This window comes from Monodelphis domestica, chromosome 1 (assembly GCF_027887165.1).
Source record: "Monodelphis domestica isolate mMonDom1 chromosome 1, mMonDom1.pri, whole genome shotgun sequence".
Classification (NCBI taxonomy): Eukaryota; Metazoa; Chordata; class Mammalia; order Didelphimorphia; family Didelphidae; genus Monodelphis; species Monodelphis domestica.
Window position 1 is genome coordinate 418,401,904 of NC_077227.1, and position 22,548 is coordinate 418,424,451.

A 22,548-nucleotide genomic window follows, 5' to 3' on the forward strand; every position below is an offset into this window, starting at 1 on the left:
TGGGATGATGGTATAATGGTTAGTCAGAATGTGCTGGTAAGTTAACCCACCAAGGGCATTTCCTCCCTGCCTGGACAGAGAGCTAATGGCTGCCCTTTGTCCTTGATTGGGAAAGATGGAGGCACAGGTAAATGCAGGAGTCTGTACCATAATAGGGATACCACAAGAGTGGAAGTTGATGGCTGGTTAGGTAATTTTGCGAAACCTAACCCCTTGATGCCCTTCTGGTCAAACCTCTTGCTGGAGGAAGATCAATGACTTTCTAATCAGGACTTGGTTTAACCTGGTTTTAATAGAGATCTTCTTTCCAGATCCAAACCTCCAACAACCAACCTTCCTTCTTCTTCCCTTAAAGATCTGACTGCTTATTATGAACAATAGCTATTTATTTGGGATAGGATAACAAGGGTGAGATTAGGGAAGAGGTCAACAGGGGGTCCCTAAACTAAAAGCACAGACTGAAGTTGGGTCCTTTGGCTTTGGACAACAGCTGGGACCTGCCTGGAAACCTTTTCTGTCTTTTTGTTCTCCTATGCTGGCTGACCTAATCTAGTATTAAAGAAACAGCAAATGTCTTGAGGTATAGCTAGCAGATAAGTTTCAGGCTTCAGGACTGACTCAGCCTGCCCTTCAGGGTAAACCCCTCTCAGGGGTTTAATGCTGAATGTCCAGGCAGTCCACAAAGGTCTTGAATCAACAGAAAGACAGGATCAGTTCACAGTCACTGTGGGCATCAGATATGATCAGGAAATCCTCAGGAAATGGTGGGCTTCCAATCTTGAGGTGTGAATGGGAGCTGCTTCACTCCAGGGTTCAGAACTGAACTCGCTTCAGAGTTCACTGGTTCCCAGAAGTCCTTGACCCCCCTCTACCCCTTGATCATTCCAACTAAACTGTCACTCCTCCTCCAGCATTCCATTTCAACTTTGTGTAAAATCTTCCCTTTCATTGCATATAGATTGAAGCATGCCTCCATGTTTTCTCCATGGATTTTTCTCTTGTATTAGTGACATTAATGTTGATAACATGCTGAACATGGAATTAGATATTGCCTAATAGTACATGTACAACATATATTATATTACCTGTCATCTCAGGTAGGAGGGAAGAGTGGGAGGGAGGGAAAGAATACAGATCACAAAATGTCAGAAAATGATTATTAAACTTGGGTCTGCATGTAATCTGGGAAAAATATAAAAAATAAAACAAAAATATTTGAGGCATAGGTTTGGGTTATGATACATATGCCAGCTAGTCAGGGCTAATAGAATATATAAGAGATTATTAGTGTGAGAAAAAGATGGAAGGGTAGGATTGAACCAGACTATGCCAAGCTAATGAGTTTGGAATTTATTTGTTTTGCAATAGGAAGCAATTGATAGGTCCTGGGGATGAGGGAGATATAATCAGAGCTATGTATTACTGTGGCAGCCTGCTCAGGATAGACTGGAATGAGGGATATTCAAGTCAAGAAAAGTAATCAGGAAGCTACTGTAATAGTCTAGGGAAGAGATGACACAGACTTGAGCTAGGTTGGTGGAAAATATAAGTAGAGAAGATAGAGACAAGGAAAGGGATATTGCAGAGACAGAAAAGGCAGGACCAGGAATCAAAAAGGCAAAAGACAGCTGCATCTTGTCTATCTTTCTTCTTATCTATCTTTTCTTTTCTGTTCTTCTGAGCTCTCACTCTTCTGAGTGTTCTTCAAGGAGCTAAGTCAAGGCATGACTTACTAGGGCCCAGTCTCTTTCAGAGAAATGTATTTATAGATTCTTTTTCCCAGAGTCAGCTACCTTCATCCCCTTTTTTCTTTCTGTCCCCATTATTATAAAGCAATAGGGCAGAATGTTCCTTATCCACTATCTTCCCTAGCAGGAATGGGAACACAAAGAGTTACCAAGATATCAGAACATCAAAGTCACATCAATCAATGCTCAGATCTGCTTTGCAAATCTAAGGCCAATTTTCCTCCCACTGACATTCTGAGCCATCCTTATTCTGCACTTTGGGAGAAGGTCATACCTGTCGGTTGCTTAGTCTCCTCAAAGCCCAGATATAATTTGATAGAGAAAATATGCATGGGAATGATTAGCAAATAAAATGAAAAAGGAAAAAAAAACAGAGAGAACCAGCATACAGAGCCAAAGTTCTATAAAATACCCTATATTTCTTGGAATTCAAATAACACCTGTCAAAACATATCGAAAATCAAAAACAATAATGGAGAAAAATCCAGACGATATGTTATGAAATTTTAATATATATTAGGTCTGAGGCATCTATAAATAACACCGTTTGGACATTTTCATCAAAATAATCAGATAAAGCTCACATTTCCATATTTTCTGTCAGAAAATAATTAATAACCATGAATTTCATGTACTGTATGTGTTAAAAAAATTTTAAATCACCTTTTCATAACTCTTACTTGATTTCCACGCTCTTAGTTTTCATCTCTCTCTCTCTCTATTTTCTTTGTATCATCTCTTTTTTAAAACCTCTTTCTGATTTTCTCTTCCTTTTTCTTTTCTTTTCCTTTCTCCAATCTATTTTTCTCACCATCACCTTCCCTTTTTCTCTTTTTATTTTCTCTTTCTCCTTTCTCCTCACTATCTTCTCTTTCCTCTGCTACTATCACCCCTTTCTATTTTCTATTTCTCTTCTTTCTATTTTTTCTTCTCTCTCCTCTTTTTTTTTTACCTTTCTCATACTCCTCTCTTCTCTACCTTGGATTCTTCATTATCCATTCTCTCTCTAGCCTTTGATTTGTCTCCCACCTTACTCTGTTTCCCACATCCCAACTTCTTACCTTGGAGGTGGAGTTTGCTCTCCGTGCTTTGTAGAAGGACAGAACTCACAGAGTCCAGATTGTCATAGCTGTTGCAGCCCAAGGGACCAGTGCGGGTTTCTGTTACCTAGTGCAGCAAACAAGAACAATATTATAGAGTTTCCTCTCAGAGAGCATACACAAGATCAGACCTGTACCAAGTGACAGAGTAGGAAGGGGTAGTCTTTGTTGCCTTTTCACTCATTCTCTTGTACTCCATGCCCTGAATCCCCTATCAAGTCCCAATCTTGTACTTCTTTCCTTCTGTCAGCTAATCCCCATCCATTTGCTATTGGCAAGAACTTAAAAGATTTTCTCTTCTTTCAGGAACTGATATTCTTGGGGTAGAAAATGCCTATGATAAATCCTCTCATCTTCAAGATCCAAAGGACAGTTGAGGGCAGCTAGGTGGTTAACATCATGATAGTAAGGCCCAGAGAGGGAAGATCCTGGGTTCAAATCTGGCCTCAGACATTCCTAGCTGTGTGACCGTGGGCAAGTCACTTAACCCACTTGGCCTAGCCCTTACCATTCTTCTGCCATGAAAACAATGCATAGTATTAATTCCAAGACAGAAGATAAGTGTTTAAAATTTTTTTTAAAAGCATCCAAAAGCCTATAAAACTAATAGTGGGATTTCAGGGCTCATGACAATGAGAGGGATGATATTTTCAAGAAATCCTCACATCATGCCACATCTGTAGCTACCCATTTTACCAACTGGTAATATTCACTGTCCCCTCTCTAGTTACTTCCCCCTTCTTTATCTAGCCCTGCTAAAACAAACAAACAAAACCCCCTAAAACTTTCATTTCCTACACCAATTGAAAGAACTCCTTAGGGGACAGGGATTGTTTTTTATTTGTTTTTGTATTTGTATTCCAAGCATTTATCCAAGCCTTTCAAATAATAAGTGCTTTATACATGTGTGATGAATGCTGGATTTGGCTGGATAGTTATCAGAAGGAGCATCATACTTCTCCTTTCTCCAAACACTATACTCTCATTTCTGATCATTATCAGTCTCTATAATGTTTTGCAATGGAAGGACTCCTTGATTGGTGATTAGGAGACCAGGAATGAAGATCACTTCCCTTTCAAGAGACCTGAAATCCAACATAAAGGCTTTAATCCTATGCATGTAGAATCTTATATATAGTTGTCTTTTGTTTGTTGTAGTCTGCTACAGACCAAAAGTGGATACCAGTATTACTGCTGTTGCTACCTCAACATGTGACAATGGAAATAACTTTTGAAATCTTTTAGAACATGTTTTCCTTGATTGTAAAATAGAGATACTAATAAATGCCTTTCCTGCTCCAAAGGGTGATAATGAGGAATAAAAAGGTAAATCACTATATGAATAAAAGCATTATTTATGAAAAAAATCACATAATTTCTATATATAATCTCATAGAATCTAGGAGATTCATATGCTTTGTGGTGGCATACACAGAAATGAGCCCATCAAAGCAAATATTCTCTGACAGGATGTGAATGTCATAGAATCAGAGGCCAAGAACTTCAATGGATCTTAAATTTTATCTTATTTGCTCCCCATCCCTATTTTAATGATGAGGAAACTGAGAGCTACAGAAGTTAAGATCGCCCATGGTCACACAAGGGAGTAAGTAGCAGACTAAAGATTAAAATCCATGTCCTGAGACTCAAACTCCATATTGCTGCCATATCTCAGATCAAAGTCCCAAACTGGAAGGGTAAATTGTTACATGTGGAAATGACTTTAGTAGTGACTAGAGAAAAGGAAAAATAAAACACCAAATATGAAAACAAAAACAAAAGTCTCTGTCCTAGGTTGCAGAGAAAAATGAATTCTCCTCTGAGGCTTCAGATATGTGATTGCCCAGGAAACCCTGAAAGGAGGAAGTTTTTCCTTCCCAGATGCACCAGAGAGGAATATCAGCTGTCAGAGCTTCAATATCTCAATTCAGCATTCCACAGTGGGGATGTATAGTGGGGGAAGCAGTGGGAAGGGAAGAAACGTGACCAGGGAGCCGTTTCAGTAATGAAAAATACAAGCTCTTTGAGAACTCTCACACAGTGAGAGCTTCATACAGATTTCACATTTGGTAGTGAATTCCCTAACAACATGAACCCTTCTCTCCTCTTAATCTAGATTCATAAGTCTCAGAGAAACCTCTCCTCTCCTCTCCTCTCCTCTTTTTCCCCCATTCCTTCCCCTCCCCCTTTCCTTTTTCCTCTCCTTTCCTCTCATTTTCTCCTTTCCTATCCTGTCCCCTCCCTTCCCCTCTCCTCTCTTTATCTCCCCATCCCTTACTTAGTGTATCAATAAAGTACCCACCTCTCCTCTACCCCCACTCTTCTCTCTTCTGTTCTCCTCTCCTCCCCTTCCCTATCTTCTCTCTCCTCTTTCTCCCCTTCTCTTATGTAGTATATACTTAAGGCATTCATAGGCTACAAAGAGAGAATAGTTATTTGAAGTGAGAAGAGCTTTGTCCCAAACGTGACATTTTTTTCTTATTCTTTATATGAATTTGGGTATGCCACTCACCCTCTATGAACTTTGGTTCATCTTTAAGAACTGTGAGAAGGACTCAATCTCTAAAGTTCTTTTCAGGTCTAAATTCTAGGAATAATCTAAAAATTCTCTTCTACCCACACATTCATTTAACCTTTGTGAATCGGGGGTATTTGTCTTTTCCAGTTGCCTGAATTCATCTCTTACCCTGGTCTCTACTTCCTCGAAATATCTTTAGAAAAACTCTGTCCTTTACATGTTCATAAATCATTTAGTGAAAAAGCATGACTATGTCTATAGAAAAAGTCAAAGGGCAACATGCATGTAAATATGTGTACCCAAGTTTGTATGCATACTTAGACATATAAATATATGTATATATCAGAGAAATTTCATATAAATACAAATCTACATTCAACAAGCAACATATTCTTTGTGTGACAGAAGAACTCTTTGACAAAAATACTAACCATATGGTTCACTTCAACAATGACCTCTCTTTATTTAGAATTGCATTTTACAACAGAAACATATGTCCTACTAAGAGCAAGACTCTAATAATGGCTATGGGGTTGATAGGTTATAAAAGTTCTATGTTTGAGCCCTGACTTAATATTTAATAGATATTTGATTATGGGAAAGTATTTTCACATCTTTTTGGCTCAGTTTTAAAGCAAACATAATATTCCTTGTACCAAGTACATTACCTACACAACTTGTTAAATATGAAACATTTCAAGTAGCTCTTTTGGCTATCATTACCTATCCCACTGTCATAGTAATCCATTGTACTAACCAGTTCTTGCCAAAATTGGGTTAATCCCAAGTGATTCCATTTTATCCCTTATGAATATTACAATGTGTGTCCAATGACCTTGATTCTAGTCCTGACTATGCTACAAATTTACTATTTTCTAACAAGCTCTATCTGAAGTCCCTTTCTTTGTTATGGCACTCTATGTTGTAGGGTTTGTGTTTCTAGCTAAGTTGTAGTTCGAACATAATAGGTTTTATGTTCTATATTTCTATGCTCTAAGTTCCCTCCCAGCTCTTGTATTCTTTATTCTAAGGTCCTTTCTAGCTCTAATGTCCCATAGGCTCTTTTATAACAATCTCCTCATCCATTCTATGATGCTTTGGAAGATCTGACCACTACTGAATTATATGCCCATTCCCCACTCCCTCTCTCTGGGAGATGTCCCAAACCACACCTTGATTGCTCCGGTGGAGATCTGGATCTCATGGAGTCTCCTCATTGTGCCATCGCGGTCAACAAAGTAAGAGGATGCAAGCTGGTGCAGAGCCTCTACACTTTGTGTAGCATTCCCTGACTTCCTGTCAAGTCGGCTTTTGTCCATGTACATGGTCAAGGCCTCCTCGCCTGTGGAGGGAAAAAAATCAGAGGAATTACATAATGTAGAAGGCTCCCTAATGCAGGGATATGTCCAGTCACCTTCATCTATGCAACTAGTTTCAGATAAAATGACACTCAGTAACCAGTGAATTTTCTCCACTGTATTTCTCTATTTTTTTCCATGAAATTCAAGAGCAGAATTGAAGAGCTATGGCCTGAGGTATTTTTCAATGAAAACATTAGACAAGTGAGCAGGTGATCTTGGGCTAATCACTAAGTCCTTTATAATTACAATATTCTATAAATTATCTGAGTCAAATGAGGATCAGAAGTAGAGAAATAATAGATTTTAGAGTCATATGATTTAAATTTGAATCATCAACATCCTATTCACTATATATGGTGTTAGCTAAACCATTGATTCTCTCTGGGACTCAATTTCTTTTTTTTTATAAAATAAGTGATTTAGGGTTGAATGGATTCTCAGAGTCTTTCCAATTATATTTGTCTAAAGATCTCTTTGTTATCTAGATTAATGACCTGCCAACACAGTCCAAGGCTGAGCCCATTATTTTCCACTGGCTCCAACACTAAGCAGGTTGCCTGGCACATAGTAGGTGCTTAATAAATGCTAGGTGACTGACTGGCTTGAAAATTTGCTCTGGAGTCTAGTCTATTCCTAGCATAACCCTCAAGACAGAAAATGCCTTGCCCAGCCATTTAGGGTTAATATACCTCTAAGGTGGCAATTAGGCAACTACAGATTCATTATTTAAAATGAAGCATGTTCTGAAAATAGTTTACAGATTCTGCCATACTAACTAGCCTTCTGTTAGGGAGGCATGTTCACTTTTTTGGACTCATGACTAAAAGAAGAACCTCATGGAGGTGGCTCTAATTAAGTCAGTATTCTACCCTTACCCAAGTAGCTTGGATAGTCTGATGCACCCTATATACCCATGGGTAGAATCATGCTAGAATATTTCTGTCCCCCAGCTCTCTATGGAAGGTGGTATAGTCTGATTCATCTGGAGGAGAGGGAATAGGGTTTATGTTTGATCAATACATTACAAAGCCCACTGAATTTGGAAACAATGGATCAAAGTTTGAATTCCAGATTGAATGCTTGCTACCTATGTGATATTGGTCAAGTTGTATCTTTGTCTCTCTTTCAAGGCCTAGTTTGGGGCCATCTACATAGTATATAGTCTGTAAATCCTTGACATTTACTAGTTTGTGAGTCAATAAACATTTACCAAACACCTACTAAGGACCAGGGATTTTGCCAATCACTACGGATTAAAAAAACCAAAAACAAACTTAAACAATAGAGAGGCTCAACCCTCATGGAGCTCATCAGACTAAAGAGTACATCATGAGGAATAAGATCCAAGATGACTGAAAATATATGAGGTACGAAGAGCCTTGAAGGTCACAGTATTGTATATGTAATGCTAGAAGGGATAGTAAGACGCAAGAGTTTTATGAAATAGGGAAGTTTCTTGAATATGCTCAGATCTCCTCTATAAAAAATATTTTGGTGGCTAAATGAAGGATGGGTTAGAGTGGGAAAAGTCTTCAGGCAGACAGGCACACTATCAAGCTATTACAGTAGTCTAGGTGTAATGTGATAAGAATCTCCATTAGAGTGCTTGCAGTGTCAGAGGAGACAACAGGACATTTTTGGAAGATATTGCAAAGGTGAAATCAAAAGGCTTTGGCAATGATTTAAACTTGGGGGCAGGGGGAAGAGATAGGGAAGAGTTGAGCTTGATACCTGAGATGTGAGTCTGAGGGAGTTAGAGAATAGTGTTGCCCTCTAAAGCAATAAAAGAATTGGGGAGGAGGTATGAGGGGGAAATTATCAGTTCAATTTTGGACATGTTGAGTTCATAAGATGCCTACTGTACATACATTTTGATATATTTGAAAGGCAGCTGAAGGTGTGAGATTGGAGATTAACAGAGAAGTTAGGGCAAGAAATATTTGAAGATCATCAGAACAGAGATGATAGTTAAATTTATGGCAATGGATGAGATGACCAAGTAAAATAATATAGAGGGAAAAGAAAAGATGACCAAAAAAGAAAAGAAAAGATAACCTAAGGTAGAACTCTATGGAATACCTATGGTTAGAGAGAGGGGTATGGAAAAGAATTCAGTAAAGAAGATGGAGAAGGAGGGATTAAATAGATAGGAGGAGAACTGAGAGAGTGGTACCCTGAAATTTCAAAGAGAAGAGTATACAAAAGAGGGAGTAAAAACCAGTGTCAATGGCTACAGAGAAGTTAAGGAGAATGAAGATTGAGAAAAAAAGAACAGCATTTTGGCAATTAAGAAATCATTGGTAATTTTTAAAAGGGAAGTTCTGGTAAAATAATAAAGCTGGATGATACTACTAGCTGATTTTAAACAAGTTAGTTAACCTAAGCCTCAGTTTCCTGATTAGAAAAATGAGGATAAAGCTTTTAGGACTTAGGGTATAGGATTGCAGTGAGGCTCAAGTTACATAATATTTGATGTGCTATGTAAATACCAATTATTATTATTATTATTATTATTGAAAGTAGATAGGATATTAAAGGTCACCTGTCATGACACTCTAATTTTAAAATAGTGATTATCAGTCTTTGCCCTTTATACATTACATGGTGGTTGTGAGGAAAACTCTAGCAAGCAATATTGACATTGGAATTTTTATTATTATAACTAATTACTAGGAATTCAGAATTGGGGAATGGGAGTTAAAGGCTGGTGGAAAAGGTAAGGGAGGAGGGGAAGTTGGCAGGGAACCAGGGTTCCCCCTGGACTAAGAGCTGGTAGAAACTGAGCTTAGATCAGGAGGGGTTAATAGGCTTCTTGCTGCATTATTAAGACTTAATTTCCTGTTTATTAAGATGATGTTCTGTTCAAAGTTGCCTTCCCTTTTGGGTATTCCTACAAATTACCTCTCTGCTTCACAGATTTCCTTCCTGAGCTTCTGTGGCCTCCAAGTGACTTTGTACTAAGCTTCCCCATCTCTTCCACTTCCCAACAAGGGTGTGACTGGCTCTGAGGAGAGCTGTGAGCAAAAAAGAGGCACTGGTTGGAGGGGAGTCTGACTGCTTCACACCCTGATTAACTGAGCCATTCATTGCCTGCAGGTGTGGATAAGCAATGACAGGGCAGCCTGCATCTCTCTGTCTTCTCCCACATTAGCTTCTTCTTTTCTCCTCTGCTAGGGTAAGATCTGATGGAAATGGGAATGCTAATGAAAGCTCCCATGTAGCAGCTCTCCTGAGCTCCTAGGGTGCTCTGTTCTCTAGAGTCAGGGTCTTCAGCGAGGTTAAGGAAATCACAGCCACTATGAGACAATGAATGGGGAAACAGCAGGGAGATACAGCAAGTTTTGAGAAAGAGAAAGCTCAGTGGGTTCTCATTCTAGATCTACTCCCTTTCTAGGGATGACCTTGAATGTCACCTTTTCCTTCACTGACCCTCAAAGGCATCATCAGTAAAAGGGAGTGAGTTTGCCTAGATGATCTATATGACCCTTTCATTCTCTGACAATCTATGTTCTGAGGTTTCACCTCATGGAGCTCTCTATGACACAGTTGTCTTAAGGAAAGAGCTATGTTCATTTTAAACAATATGGAAACAAGATACTGTTTTGTTGTTCAGACAATCAATCCATCAGCAACCTATTAAACACCTACTATGTGCCAGGCACAGGAAACCCAAATACAAAGAATGGAATAATCCTTTTACACAAGGAGTTTACATTTTTTAGGGGGGAGATAATACCTACATACAAAAATATATACAAAATATAGAATATATAAGTTCAGGGTGTTCAAAAGTCCTAATATAGTTTTATGGTTTAATAACTTGAGAAGTATAAATGTTATGTCCATACAAAAAGAATATTTGAGGTATCAATTAAATTTTAAAGACATTAAAATTTGATCTAATCAATGGGCTATACCTCACTCTAATTAGCTTTAAAAAATTGTAAAAGTTTTCATCAGTTGCTTCTCATAGCTGAAAGGATTATATTTCGACTTCTGGTGTTAAGATCACCCAGAAAAAGCAGTTTTCATACCACATGATAATTTGGATGGAACCTCATGAGAAAAAAAAAAGTCTAATGGAGAAAGATCAGCTTATTGAGGTATCTAAGGAAGAGGACCACCCCCTAGCAATCCACTAGTCTGAAAAAATGTCATTCAGAAACTGCTGGATATGCAATACATAATAATAAAATGACCAATCTCATTAAAATTAAATTTAAAAATGTATTATTTAAAACTAAATAAGTAAAAAAAGAAATTTAAACAAGTAAACTTTCAAACAATGTTTTGTATCATTCATAACAGCTATTCTTCTGAAGATATTAAAGCTTAAAATGTACTAAAACTTTTAGGATAACATATGTATACATATGTATATGTGTGCATGTATGTATATATATAATATGCACACCCAGAATAAATATAAAATAAATAGTTATTTTATTAATATGAATCTGATCTTTTATCAATGAAGTCCAAATAGAAATAACTATGGGGAAAATTGCTATCTTGATATTTATCAATATTACTATTACTATTACTATTATTATTATTATTATTATTATTAGGTTGTCACTGTTGAGGTTCAGCTATAATAGTCTATTCATTTCTAATCAATATGAGTGCTATCATTTTAGTACCAATTCTCTCCTATGAGACTCTACATGTTTGACACATGAATTATCAAAAACTCCAGTCAAAATGTCAATTAACCTCCAGGGAAACATAAACATGTATGGTGGCTATAGACTGGTGCCTCTATGTTACCAAGAATCCTTTGTGCATAAATGATGCAGAAGATACCATCAAGGACACATATGTCACCCTCAGAGGGACAACCTAGTCACATTGTAGAAATGAGGGATCATAGATGGAAAATCCAAGTGTGGTACTGCTTATCCATGAATATTGAAAGAGTCAGAAGGAAGTTTTCAGAATTTTGTCTAGATCTTCTCCAAATAATTAATGAAAAGGTTATAAATTAGTCTAATCCCTGCATTTTATAAATGAGAAAACTGAGGTAAAGTGCCATCTTCTAAGATCATATCAATTATTATCTGCTAGATAGATAGATGGATAGATAGAAAATTGGGTCAATGCTAAGGATATGTACATAAATTGCATAAAATAAGATAGTTCAGATGAGTTCCACTATGTACCTCAGTGGTGGGGAAACATATGACAATTAGGGGGAGAGAAAGGAAAGGGAATAAGCATTTATAGAGCACCTACTATGTGTCAGCCACTGTGCTGTGTTTTTTTTTTTTTAAACTATTATCTTATTTGATCCTTACCACAACTTGTGAGGAAGGTGCTATTGTTATCTCTATTTTATAGTTGAGACAATTAGGGCAAAAAGAGATTAACTGACATAATCAGGGTCACATAAGGAGGAAGTATCTGGGGTTGGATTTGAACTCAGTTCTTCCTGACTCCACATCCACCACACTATCTTACTATACCATTACTTGCTTCAGTCTTTTTATAGATTCAATGAAACATACCTGCCCTCTTCTCTTCCTTCTTTAGAACTCAAAGCCCCCTATTATTTCCTTCTTCCTTTTTCTCTGTCCTTTTTTTGGTGTCATTCCACTCAAATTTCAATCTATAACCCTATGATCCTCTACCACTTTTCACTATGGGCTGACTGCACTTAAGCCCCATTGTCCAATATTGGCTCTCATCTTAAAGCTTTGCATATTTTAAAATGTTGTGCTGTAAGAACAGGAGCAGAACAAAGCACTGTGAATAATTCACTACTTTGCCTCACTGAAATTAAAAATATATTTCACTGCAAAAGGTCTTCATTATTTGGAATTTCTAGGGATGCAGGAGGAAAACAGCTTCCAAAAGGAAAATTCAATTTGCTACTGACATCCTAAGTTTTTGATGATGAGCTGAAGCAAATTTGAGGTGGGAGGAATGCATCATTCCCAGAGAAACTGTGCCTCCTACATATTTACTTCTGTTCTTGGGGGAAATGATAGTTCTCATTTGTATATTGTTTTACACTTTTCAAAGAGTTTTACCCACAACAGTACTGTGAAATTTGTTCCATCTATTATCACCCATTTTAAAAATAAAGAAACTGAGGTTGAGAGACAAAACTAAACTTTAACCCTAATAAAACATTCCATCCTCGGCCACAAGATAAAGTAAGGCAGAATAGTGTTTTGGAAAGAGCAATGGATTTGAAGTCAGAATACTTGGTCTTGAGATCTAGCTCTTCAATTAATTCAGTTCATGACCTTATACATGCCAATTAACCTTTCTAAACCTCATTTTTCTTATCTATATAATGACCATATTACTCTCTGTATAGTATATAAAATTCAGTAAAATTCAAATCTCAATTTTAATATATAAAATAAGAGGAATTTGGATTTAGATAATTCTTAGATCCTCACAACTTTGAGGAAAAAATCACATGATTTTGTAATCATGAAGACTCCTAAACTGGACAAGAAACTTGGGTTTTAATTTTGGGATGCCTACTAAATCATTGTGTAATGATGGATGTCATTTTCCCTCTCTGGGCTTCTGTTTTTTCAATCTCTTTATTCAGTTTTCTCTTTGGTCTAGGTGATTTCCAAGGGTCCTTCTAAATTTAAATATCATAGTCCTAGGAGAAGTTATATATATATATATATATATATATATATATATATATATAATACACATACTCTGTAGACCCTAAAGCACTCTCCAAAGGTAATTCATTAAATTCAAAAGTTCTTGTCCTGGTATTCAAAGACCTCTATAATCTACTCTCAACCTACTTTGCAAACCTTATTCTCCACTATTCTCTTCCTCTTGCACTCTTTCCCCTCCTTCCCAAAATTCAAAGGAGCAAATAGTTAAAGGCCAGAATTATGAGAAAAGAGCAAGCATTCTTGTTCGTAGCCACTTTCCTTCTCTCTAATTTTAATCCCTAGGTAAAATGAATAGAAGGTGATCAGATGTAATCCAAAACTTCACCATATAACATAGAATAAATTACTTTCATTCTTTGAGCCCCTATTATTTTATTAATAACATTTAAAGGTTGAACTAGATGATCTTTACCTTCCTACTCTATTAATTTAAAGCTTATGATTGAACATGCTATATTTCTAGGTCTCTTCCAGTCTTACCAATCTATGTTTTAAGGCTTCTTCTTTTCTTAACATTCTATGAGTCTAGTTCATTGTCTCCAAAAGTAGATGACAAAAAACTAAACCCAATCAATTCATGGCCATGAGTTTACATTTTTAGATTAGGTTATTTACTGATCAAAATTTCACATTGTTCGTCACTTAGAAAGACATTATGAACTATCTCTTCCAAGGGGGTCAAAAATATCACATCCAGATTTAGTCTCTAGTCTTATATTAAGGCCAGAACTGAACCCAATCAACCACCAACCTACCTCCCAAAGTGGCAGAGATGAGGATGTGGGTGCCGTACTTTTTGATGATGGTATCAATGAATTGCTGAGTTGTGGGTCTCCTGCCCAGGAGTCGGATGCTTCTCTGAAACTCAGGCATGAGGGGCACTGGATTACGGAGCAGATCTCGCCGCTCAATGGCTGTATTCCTCACCTTCCAACGGGCAAACTCCCTGCATAGTGGGGTAACAAGGACAGACAAATAGCAGATAGGTTATAGAAACAGAATTTTGGATTTCAAAGGGACTTCAGAGGCAATATGGTCCAGTCGTAGCTGAAGGAGAATATCCTTTATAGTATTTCCCAAGAAGTAGATACTAAGGCTTTGCTAGTAGACATCCCATGAGATGAAAGCTATTGGCTCTCATAATCAATGAATTTGACTTTTAGGTAGAACTAAATGTTAGGAAGTTGATCATTCCATCAAGAATAAATTTTCTCTTTATATCTTCCTCCCATTGTTCTTTGTTCTGCCCTCTGAGGTCAAGCAAAACAAAACTAATTTTCTTCAGTAATTTGAAGATTGCTATTGTTTCCCTGCTGTTATCTTCTCTAGATTAAACATTCCTCTTTATTTCTGTTTAAGTTCTTCATCTGATACTACCTTCAGCTGCTTCATTATCTTCCCCTCCTCAATTGTATGATCTCTAACTTATTAATATACTCACTGAAATGTAGTACTCAGAATTGAACACAAAAGGCTAGTTGTCTTTCCAGGGATTAGTATCCTAAAGCCAATATTTCTCTACTACTGGACACTATCTCTTATTTAATGCAACCTAAGATCCTGTTAGCTTTCTAAAATTTGTTTTCTATTTTATCATTCCATTAATCCATTGATGAACCAATATGTTTGTTCATGTTGAATTTTCAGACAATAAATGGTTCCAGACATTTTTTCAGGTGAAGTTGACTTTTCAAACCCAAGTTTAAATCTTTATCTTGGCCCCTGTGAAATTATATCTTATAAGATCTAGCCCAAATTTTTGGTCTTTCAAAATCTTTTTAGATGCTAATTATGTCATCCAATATGTAAGCTATTTATTCCTCTTGGTGTTGTATCACCTGAATATCTGATATATTGGTGCTTATGTCCATGTCATCAATAAAGATGTTAAACATTGCAGGGGCAAACACAAATTTCTGGAGCATTACATGTTGGCGTTGAATCCAAATGCATTTATTTAATTTACCATATCCTAGCTCATTGATTTATAATTGCTTACTATAGCATTAGCAACTTTGTAGTCATCTTACCTTTAACTTAGATAACCCATATCTACAACAATTGCTTTCTCTACTAGTTTATTAATCCTGTACAAAAAAAGAAATATGGTCAAGCCTTATTCTCAGATAAAGTAAGACTGGCTCATTTCCTTCTTAGGACAATAGTTCCTTTTTTGTTGTTGTTCTTGTTATTTTTGTTATAAATATGTAATAAATTATAATAAATATGCTTATCCAATAGAAACAAATTCTTACATTATGTCCAGAAACCTATGTCTTATTCTTTTTCCCTTCCCTCTCAATATTCCTCCTTCCCTAAGAAGGCAGATAGTATGATATAGGCATTATTTGTATATATTCAATTTATTACATATATTATCATATAATAAATATTTCCCTGTTTGTCATCTTGTGAAAAAAGACATATATTACTTATGCTAGAGAAAAATTCATAGAGGAAATAAAGAGAAGAATGGTATTTTTCAATCTGCATTTGACACCATCTGTTCCTTCTATGGCAGTGGATATCCTTTTTCATCATGAGTTCCCTTGGAATTATCCTGGATTCTTGCCTTGTTGATAATAGTTAAGTCATTCACAGATGATCATGCATTATTGTAGTTTTTGTGTTCACTTGTTCTGCTCATTTTACTTTGCATCACTTCATATGAGTTTAGTTTTCTTTTTTGTGATAATCCCTGTTTGCCATTTTTTATGACACAATATTCCATTGCAACCATGTACCACATCTTTGAGTTGTAAGACTAAGTTAGAAGGATATTCTAAGTAGGAAGACTGAGGTTCAAGTGCTGATCTACTTGTATGGCATTAGGTAAGTCCTTTTAACTGTCTAGGATTAAGAATTTTCATTTGCAAAATTAAAAGAGGAGTTGAATGAAATGAAATGATCTATTAGTTCCCTTCTAACTCTTAAACTATGATCCATAGGATAGGATCATCAAACTGTTCACCAAGCAGCTAGGTGGCACAGTGGATAGAGCCAAGCCCTGAAATTAGGAATATAAGTCTTCTTGAATTAAATACTGGCCTCCCACACTTACTAGCTTTGTAATTGCGCAAGTCATTTAACCCTATTTGACTCAGTTTTCTCATCTATAAAATGAACTGGAGAAAGAAATGGCTTATCACTCTAACAACTTTCCCAAGGAAACCCTAAATGTCATAAAGAATTGGAAACAACTGAACAACAGGAATAACAACAAAGATGTTCACTAAAGATACCTTTAATCATATACTCTAAAATTTTGCCAAATTCTTTATTTTCTGTGCATTAAAAATATTGCTACTATTATTATCTTTGCATAGTTTTACTGTTTGTGGCACACACACACACACACACACACACACAGCTAAAATAACTCTATTTATACACTGGTTTCTGACCCTCCATCTCCAAGTTCAACCAGCATTCCTAGGCAGGTAGAAGATGCAGGTCCTTGAGGAAGGAAATTATACAATAATAATACAATATATGTCCTTTTGGCAAGTCGCTTAACTCTAAGCTTCAATTTCCTCCTGAGTAAAATGAATAGGATGGACTAAAAAATATCTGTGGTTCTACAACCTTCCATAGACTAACATTCTATTTTCTAAATCCCTCACAGGTTTAATATTTTCATTCATATACAGGGATCTCAAAATCCCTTGATGCAAAAACTGTGATTGATTTTTTGGAAATAAAAATAAGTTTTTGTTACTGCGAATAAAAATCGAAGTCATTTATTCAAGTCTTCCAGAGTGACAAGGGGTATGACTTTAGGTCTTGAACTCAAATAATTAGGTCCTAGACCTAGGATTGTTTAGAAATAATTTGATGTTTGTGACTCTTGTCTTTTGTTCATTTTTTCTCAATAATAATTCAAAAATTTTTTTACTTACTGAGCACAAAGCATACCCTGACCCTTCTGTTTCACATTGTAGATAATTCAAAGATGAGGTTGTATTGTGTAATAGAAAGAATAAGGAACTTGAACTCAGGAAAAAGGACTTCCAGGTCTGGCTCTACCTGCTAATAGATGTGTGATGTTGGATAAATAATTTCCTTCTCTATGCCTAGTATTGATCTTTAAAATAATGAAAGTAAGGCATAGATCACTTTTTAAATTATTTCAAATTAGTCTGTGATTCTATAAGTAAGTCAGAGATCCTCAAAGATTTTTATGAACTATTTATGGTGGGAGAGGAAACAGGGACAAATAAATATTATACAAAGTAAAGTATAAAAGTGCTTGGAAGATATAAAAATAAATTTCTTAAAATTGAAGGCAGAGTAGGATGGAAGTTTTGGTGAACCAGGGATGACATTTAAGGCATAAGTAAGGTCATGAACATAGGTACAAAAATGAGGAAATAAGGCATGCATTGAGGGAATAGCAAATTATCCAAGTCTGGATGATTCAGAATGAGTGAACAGGAGTAGTGGGAGAAATGGATGGAAAGCACATTGGAACCAGATCCTTAAATGCTAATATTTCTCCCAACATTAATCCCTCATGAATGCCAGCAATCAGAAAACATCTGTGCCCAATGAAGCTAAGAAATACGAGAGGAAGAATATGTAACCTCATACTAAATGGAAATTTAACATTTTCTAGTTTTCTTAAAATGACTTTCCACCCCAAACACCTGCCCATACACAACATCTACCCCTCAAAAAGAGTTCAGTGACCTAGCTTATCAGAGATCCATTCCCAGGACTTCTTAGTAAATGCAGAGAAACTAAGAATTCTATTAAGTTTGAAGAATGATAGGAGATAACATTTAACAACAACAAAAATTCCATCTCTGTGTTTGTGTCTGTCTCGTCCTCTGTCTCTCTTTCAGTCTCATGGGCTTTTACTTTCTCTTTCCCTTCCTTGATCTAGATGTCTTTATGTTTTTTCAGCTCCAGCCTCAATTTGACTCGCTGTTGTTTCTGTGTCTGTCTCTTTCTGTATTTGTAACAATGTCTCTGTGTCCATTCCCTCAGCCTCTGCCACTGTTTTTTTCTACCTCTTTATCTTTGGTTCTGCCCCTTTCATCTTCTTTTCCCCACCTCAAGACATTTGAGAGAAAAAGAAGGGGCAAGAAGAGAGAGAAAGAGGACAATCAGGTTAGGAATGTACTTTTGTAAACTGTTGCTAGAAAAGGAACCCGGGTTGGAAGGAAATCTACCCTGAATGAAGTCTGAAATGATAATTATCTCTAAGCCTCAGAATGCATTATCTTCACCTGAAACTTTCCTCAATCTATCTATGTCAAAGTCATCATTCAAGGCTCAGCTAAAATCTTAACCTCCTGTATGAAGTCTTCCCTAAATCCCAGACATGAATGATATCACTCCTCTGAAATACTGTATGATTTCCTTATTTTACAATGTTTGCTATATATCATTGCCTGCCTTGAATGTATTTGTTGTGTTTACTATTATCATTAATTTTTTAAAATCGTCCCTAATGATAACTTGCATTTGTTTAACATTTTACATTAAAAATACATTCACAACTCTGATTTCATTTGATCATTATATGTAGCAGGGACCAAGGGAAAGAGGATAGGAAATAGGAAGCTTAAAAAAATCCTCACATTTGAGTATCATTTTCTATAGACTAAGAATGTGAAATGGCACAAGCAGTTTCCCCTTTCTGGGTCTCAGAATCATCATTTATAAAATGGAAGACAAAATCTTTGTCCTGTCTCCCTGACTGAGTTGTTAGAAATGTCAACAAAATGCATATAAGAAGTGCTTTGTCACTATGTAATGCTATACAAATACAAAACAGTATTACACAGTGAGAGGTCTGTATTGATGCCCCTCATCTGACAGGGGAACAGTCTGACTGTTGATGAGTAACTCAAGAGCAAGAAGACAGTTGACAGCTTTGACAATAGTTGCTTCAACACTCACTTCCTAAAGTTCACCAGCCAACAGAAGCAAAGCTTGCCATCTGTGCTGCCTCCCTAAAGTGAGAAGAATTCATTCCTAGAAAACAATTGCAACCTTCTCCACAAGCTATTGCCTGACATTCAGTGTCCTCCCACAGACAGACAAAAAAGGTTGGGCCACAGATTAGGGAAAAGGTCTAAGTTCCAGGCTAAAAGAATAACTGACAATTATTTCCTCCTTCTGGTGACATTCCTTAGGACAAGGGGCTAGGGAAAGGATCAGGTCTTCCACTTAACATCCAATTCTTCCTTTCCTTTTCCAAGGTTTCCTCTAGATCTAATGTCCTTTATTTTAGCATTCTATGTTTTAATATTCATCCCTCATATTTCCTATTCTGTAGTGCAGGCATGGCATTCTATATTTTAACATTCTAGGTTCTAATGTATATGTTGCAAGAGTCCTTCAATACTAACCTTTCATGTTCTAATATTCTGTGACCTAAATCCCATTCTAATTCTGAAATTATATGCTCTATAATTCCATGCAATGTACCACAATTGATAAATATTTGAGTGATTGTCAAAAAGAGTCATCATAATCCATGAATTTATCAGGAAAAAAGATTTAGCCCATAATATGGTCTAGAAATCTGAAGATAAACTCATGAATATCATGATAAAATTTGAAGGAAATATCAATTCATTTTTTTGCCTTTTTTATAGATATGGAAGTTCCCTTCGGAGGAGAAAGCATTTCTAGAGATGGCTTGGATTTACATTAAAACAATCATACTCAATTCATCATCTCAGGAGTGCTCTGTAGCCAATTACTGAGTGATTTAAGAGGAAGACAAAAAGGAGGAGGAACAAGAGAAGAGAGAAGAAGAACAAGTAGAGGAAGAAGAAAAAGAGGAAGAAAAAGAAACATCTTAATAGCAGTGATAGTTGGTAGTCCTAAGTTGGAAACATAGAGACTGGAAAGAGGCTAGAAAGAAAAACATAAGCTTGAAGGCAAGTGAAATCAGAAGACGTGAGCTTTACTCCCATCTTAGGGTGACTTCAGACAAGTCACTAATATCCTTATCTGTAAATAAGAATGATAATATTCATACTACTATCTGTTTCACAGGATTGCCATAAAGAAAACATTTTGTACATCTGACAAATTATTACCTAACTATGAATTATCTAGTTCAACTTTTGCCCCAAATGAACATTAAAAATTTTATTAGTAAGGACTTTTCAGAACTCCCTCCACTCACTAACATAATCAATATAAGAGTTAGGGAGGCAGTGTGGTGTAGTAGATTGATCACCGCATCTGAAGCCAGTGGACAGAGATGTTATTAGCCAGCACTGTGATCTTGGTAGAGATATTTAACCTCTCTAGTCCTCTAATTCGTCATGTCTCTTATGTTAAATGGGACAGTCTGATAATATGGCCTCTAGTTTCCACTCCAGCTTAAGGTCCTATGAAGCATGACTGCTGAAATTGGGTTGGGGTAGAGAAATGGGAAACTAGGGATCAATCACTCTCATCTGATTGCAACTACATTGAAAATGCCTTAATGATAGGGAACTGAGCTTTCAAGAGCAATCAGACCAACATTTTAAGCAAACAGACCAGAACTTCGGCATGCTGTTCCCTTGGGAAGCTATAGACCCCCTCCAGGGAAAGTGCCATTGCTGAGGCTTTTCTAGACTCCTCAGAGGGAATAGAATACAAAGGCAATTCAGGAACCACAAAAGAAAATCAGTCTTTACACTCACATCTCACTTCTGACCTCAAATGATATGAAACAACCTGATTCTCAAACTTCCTAAGCAAAGTTCCCATTTACTAACCACAACTGGCACTGATGTAGCCCTCCCTGGTTTATGAAGTGCTTCAGAAGGTTTGTTATGTCAATTGAGCCTCATAAACTGAGATAGTAGGTGCACTACAGTGCCCAAATTACAGATGAGGAATTGAGGTTCAAAGAGGTTAATGTCTTATCTAGCATTCCAATGTAATAGGGGTGATCAGGGAAACCTTGGATCAATTTTAATTCCCCAGCCAACTTGAAAATATAGGGTATGGAGTTTGGTTAGACAGGCACCTAACATGGAAGTGAACATATGTCCTTCCCCCTTCCCGAGAAATATTGGAACTTTTTGATTGGTCCTCAGGGAATAGGGATGCCTTATGATTATTATTTGACTGAGATGCAGCAGGATGGACTCTTGCAAGAAGAAGCGTTCCTGTTAGAAGAGCAAGATGTGAATTGGTACACTTTTATTCTCTCCTCCCCATTCTTCCCCTTTCTGCCCTACACATTCTTTTCTGTGGACTTCTATCCCAGGATATAACAGGAGATGTTGTTGGAATTTTTTTCTCTTTCTGTCCTGGGACCAGAAAATAGTTACTTATCGAAGAAGCAGATGAACAGTTTATGCTGTCTAAGGCAAATTGCTGCTTTCTTCTCGAGGCAGGAGGAGCAAGAATGTCTAACCCTATTGTTCCATGGACGCTAGACTACCCCCTTTCTCTACAAGATGCCAGAAAGTTATAATGAGTTGAAAAAGAAGAATATTAGTAGCCACTTCACAGTTCACTTTTATAGAACAGAAAGAAAGCAGCTTCATCGGGATGGTACAGTAGGAAAAACACTGACTGTGGAATCAGAAGATTTGTTTTCAAGGGTCTATAGTTCTGAAGCTAGAGCAACTAGGTGGCTCAGTGGAAAAAGTACCAGCTCTGGAATCAGAAAACTTGAACTCGAAAAGTGATCCTGGGTAAATCACTTAACTCTATTTCCCTCAGTTTCTTTATTTATAAAATAAACTGTAGCAGGAAACAGCAAACCACTATAAAGTTAATTGTCTGTTATATTAGGCCTAAATCTTTGTTTTTTTTATGAGTTTTGGGAATGCCCAATAAGGAAACTCTTCTACCAATGGAGGCTAACACATGACAGTGTCTTGGAGAGTTGCCTAGATCAGAAAGACATTAAATGGCTTATCAAGAGTTGCATGGCTAGTATGTGTCAGAAGTGTGACTTGAATCCAGTTATTACTGACTCTGAGGCCATTTTTCTATCCTCAATGTCATAGCTGTCTTTCTCATTTCTGTTTTGATCTTTTAAAAATACAGTCATGTGAGATGGATGGGTCATCTATTCACTACTAATAAATATTGACCCAGGAACAATCTTTCTGTCTACTGACAAAGGAATAGTCTGGGAGGCATATTCAAGATGGTGGAGTGAAAGTTTGCATGAGAGACCGAATTTTGAATGGG

At 36.7% G+C, this 22,548-nt stretch overlaps 1 protein-coding gene across 2 annotated transcripts in view; it reads right to left on the reverse strand.

The window, feature by feature from the left end:
* BRINP1 (BMP/retinoic acid inducible neural specific 1) overlaps positions 1-22,548 on the reverse strand; it is a 175,607-nt gene that overhangs the window by 51,277 nt on the left and 101,782 nt on the right. For both annotated transcript variants that reach the window (XM_016429239.2, XM_056812026.1), the window contains 3 exons: positions 14,139-14,329; positions 6,539-6,708; positions 2,810-2,915 (listed from right to left, as the gene is read on the reverse strand). In XM_016429239.2, the coding sequence (XP_016284725.2) occupies positions 2,810-2,915; positions 6,539-6,708; positions 14,139-14,329 (467 nt within the window). The remainder of the gene's footprint in view (positions 1-2,809; positions 2,916-6,538; positions 6,709-14,138; positions 14,330-22,548) is intronic.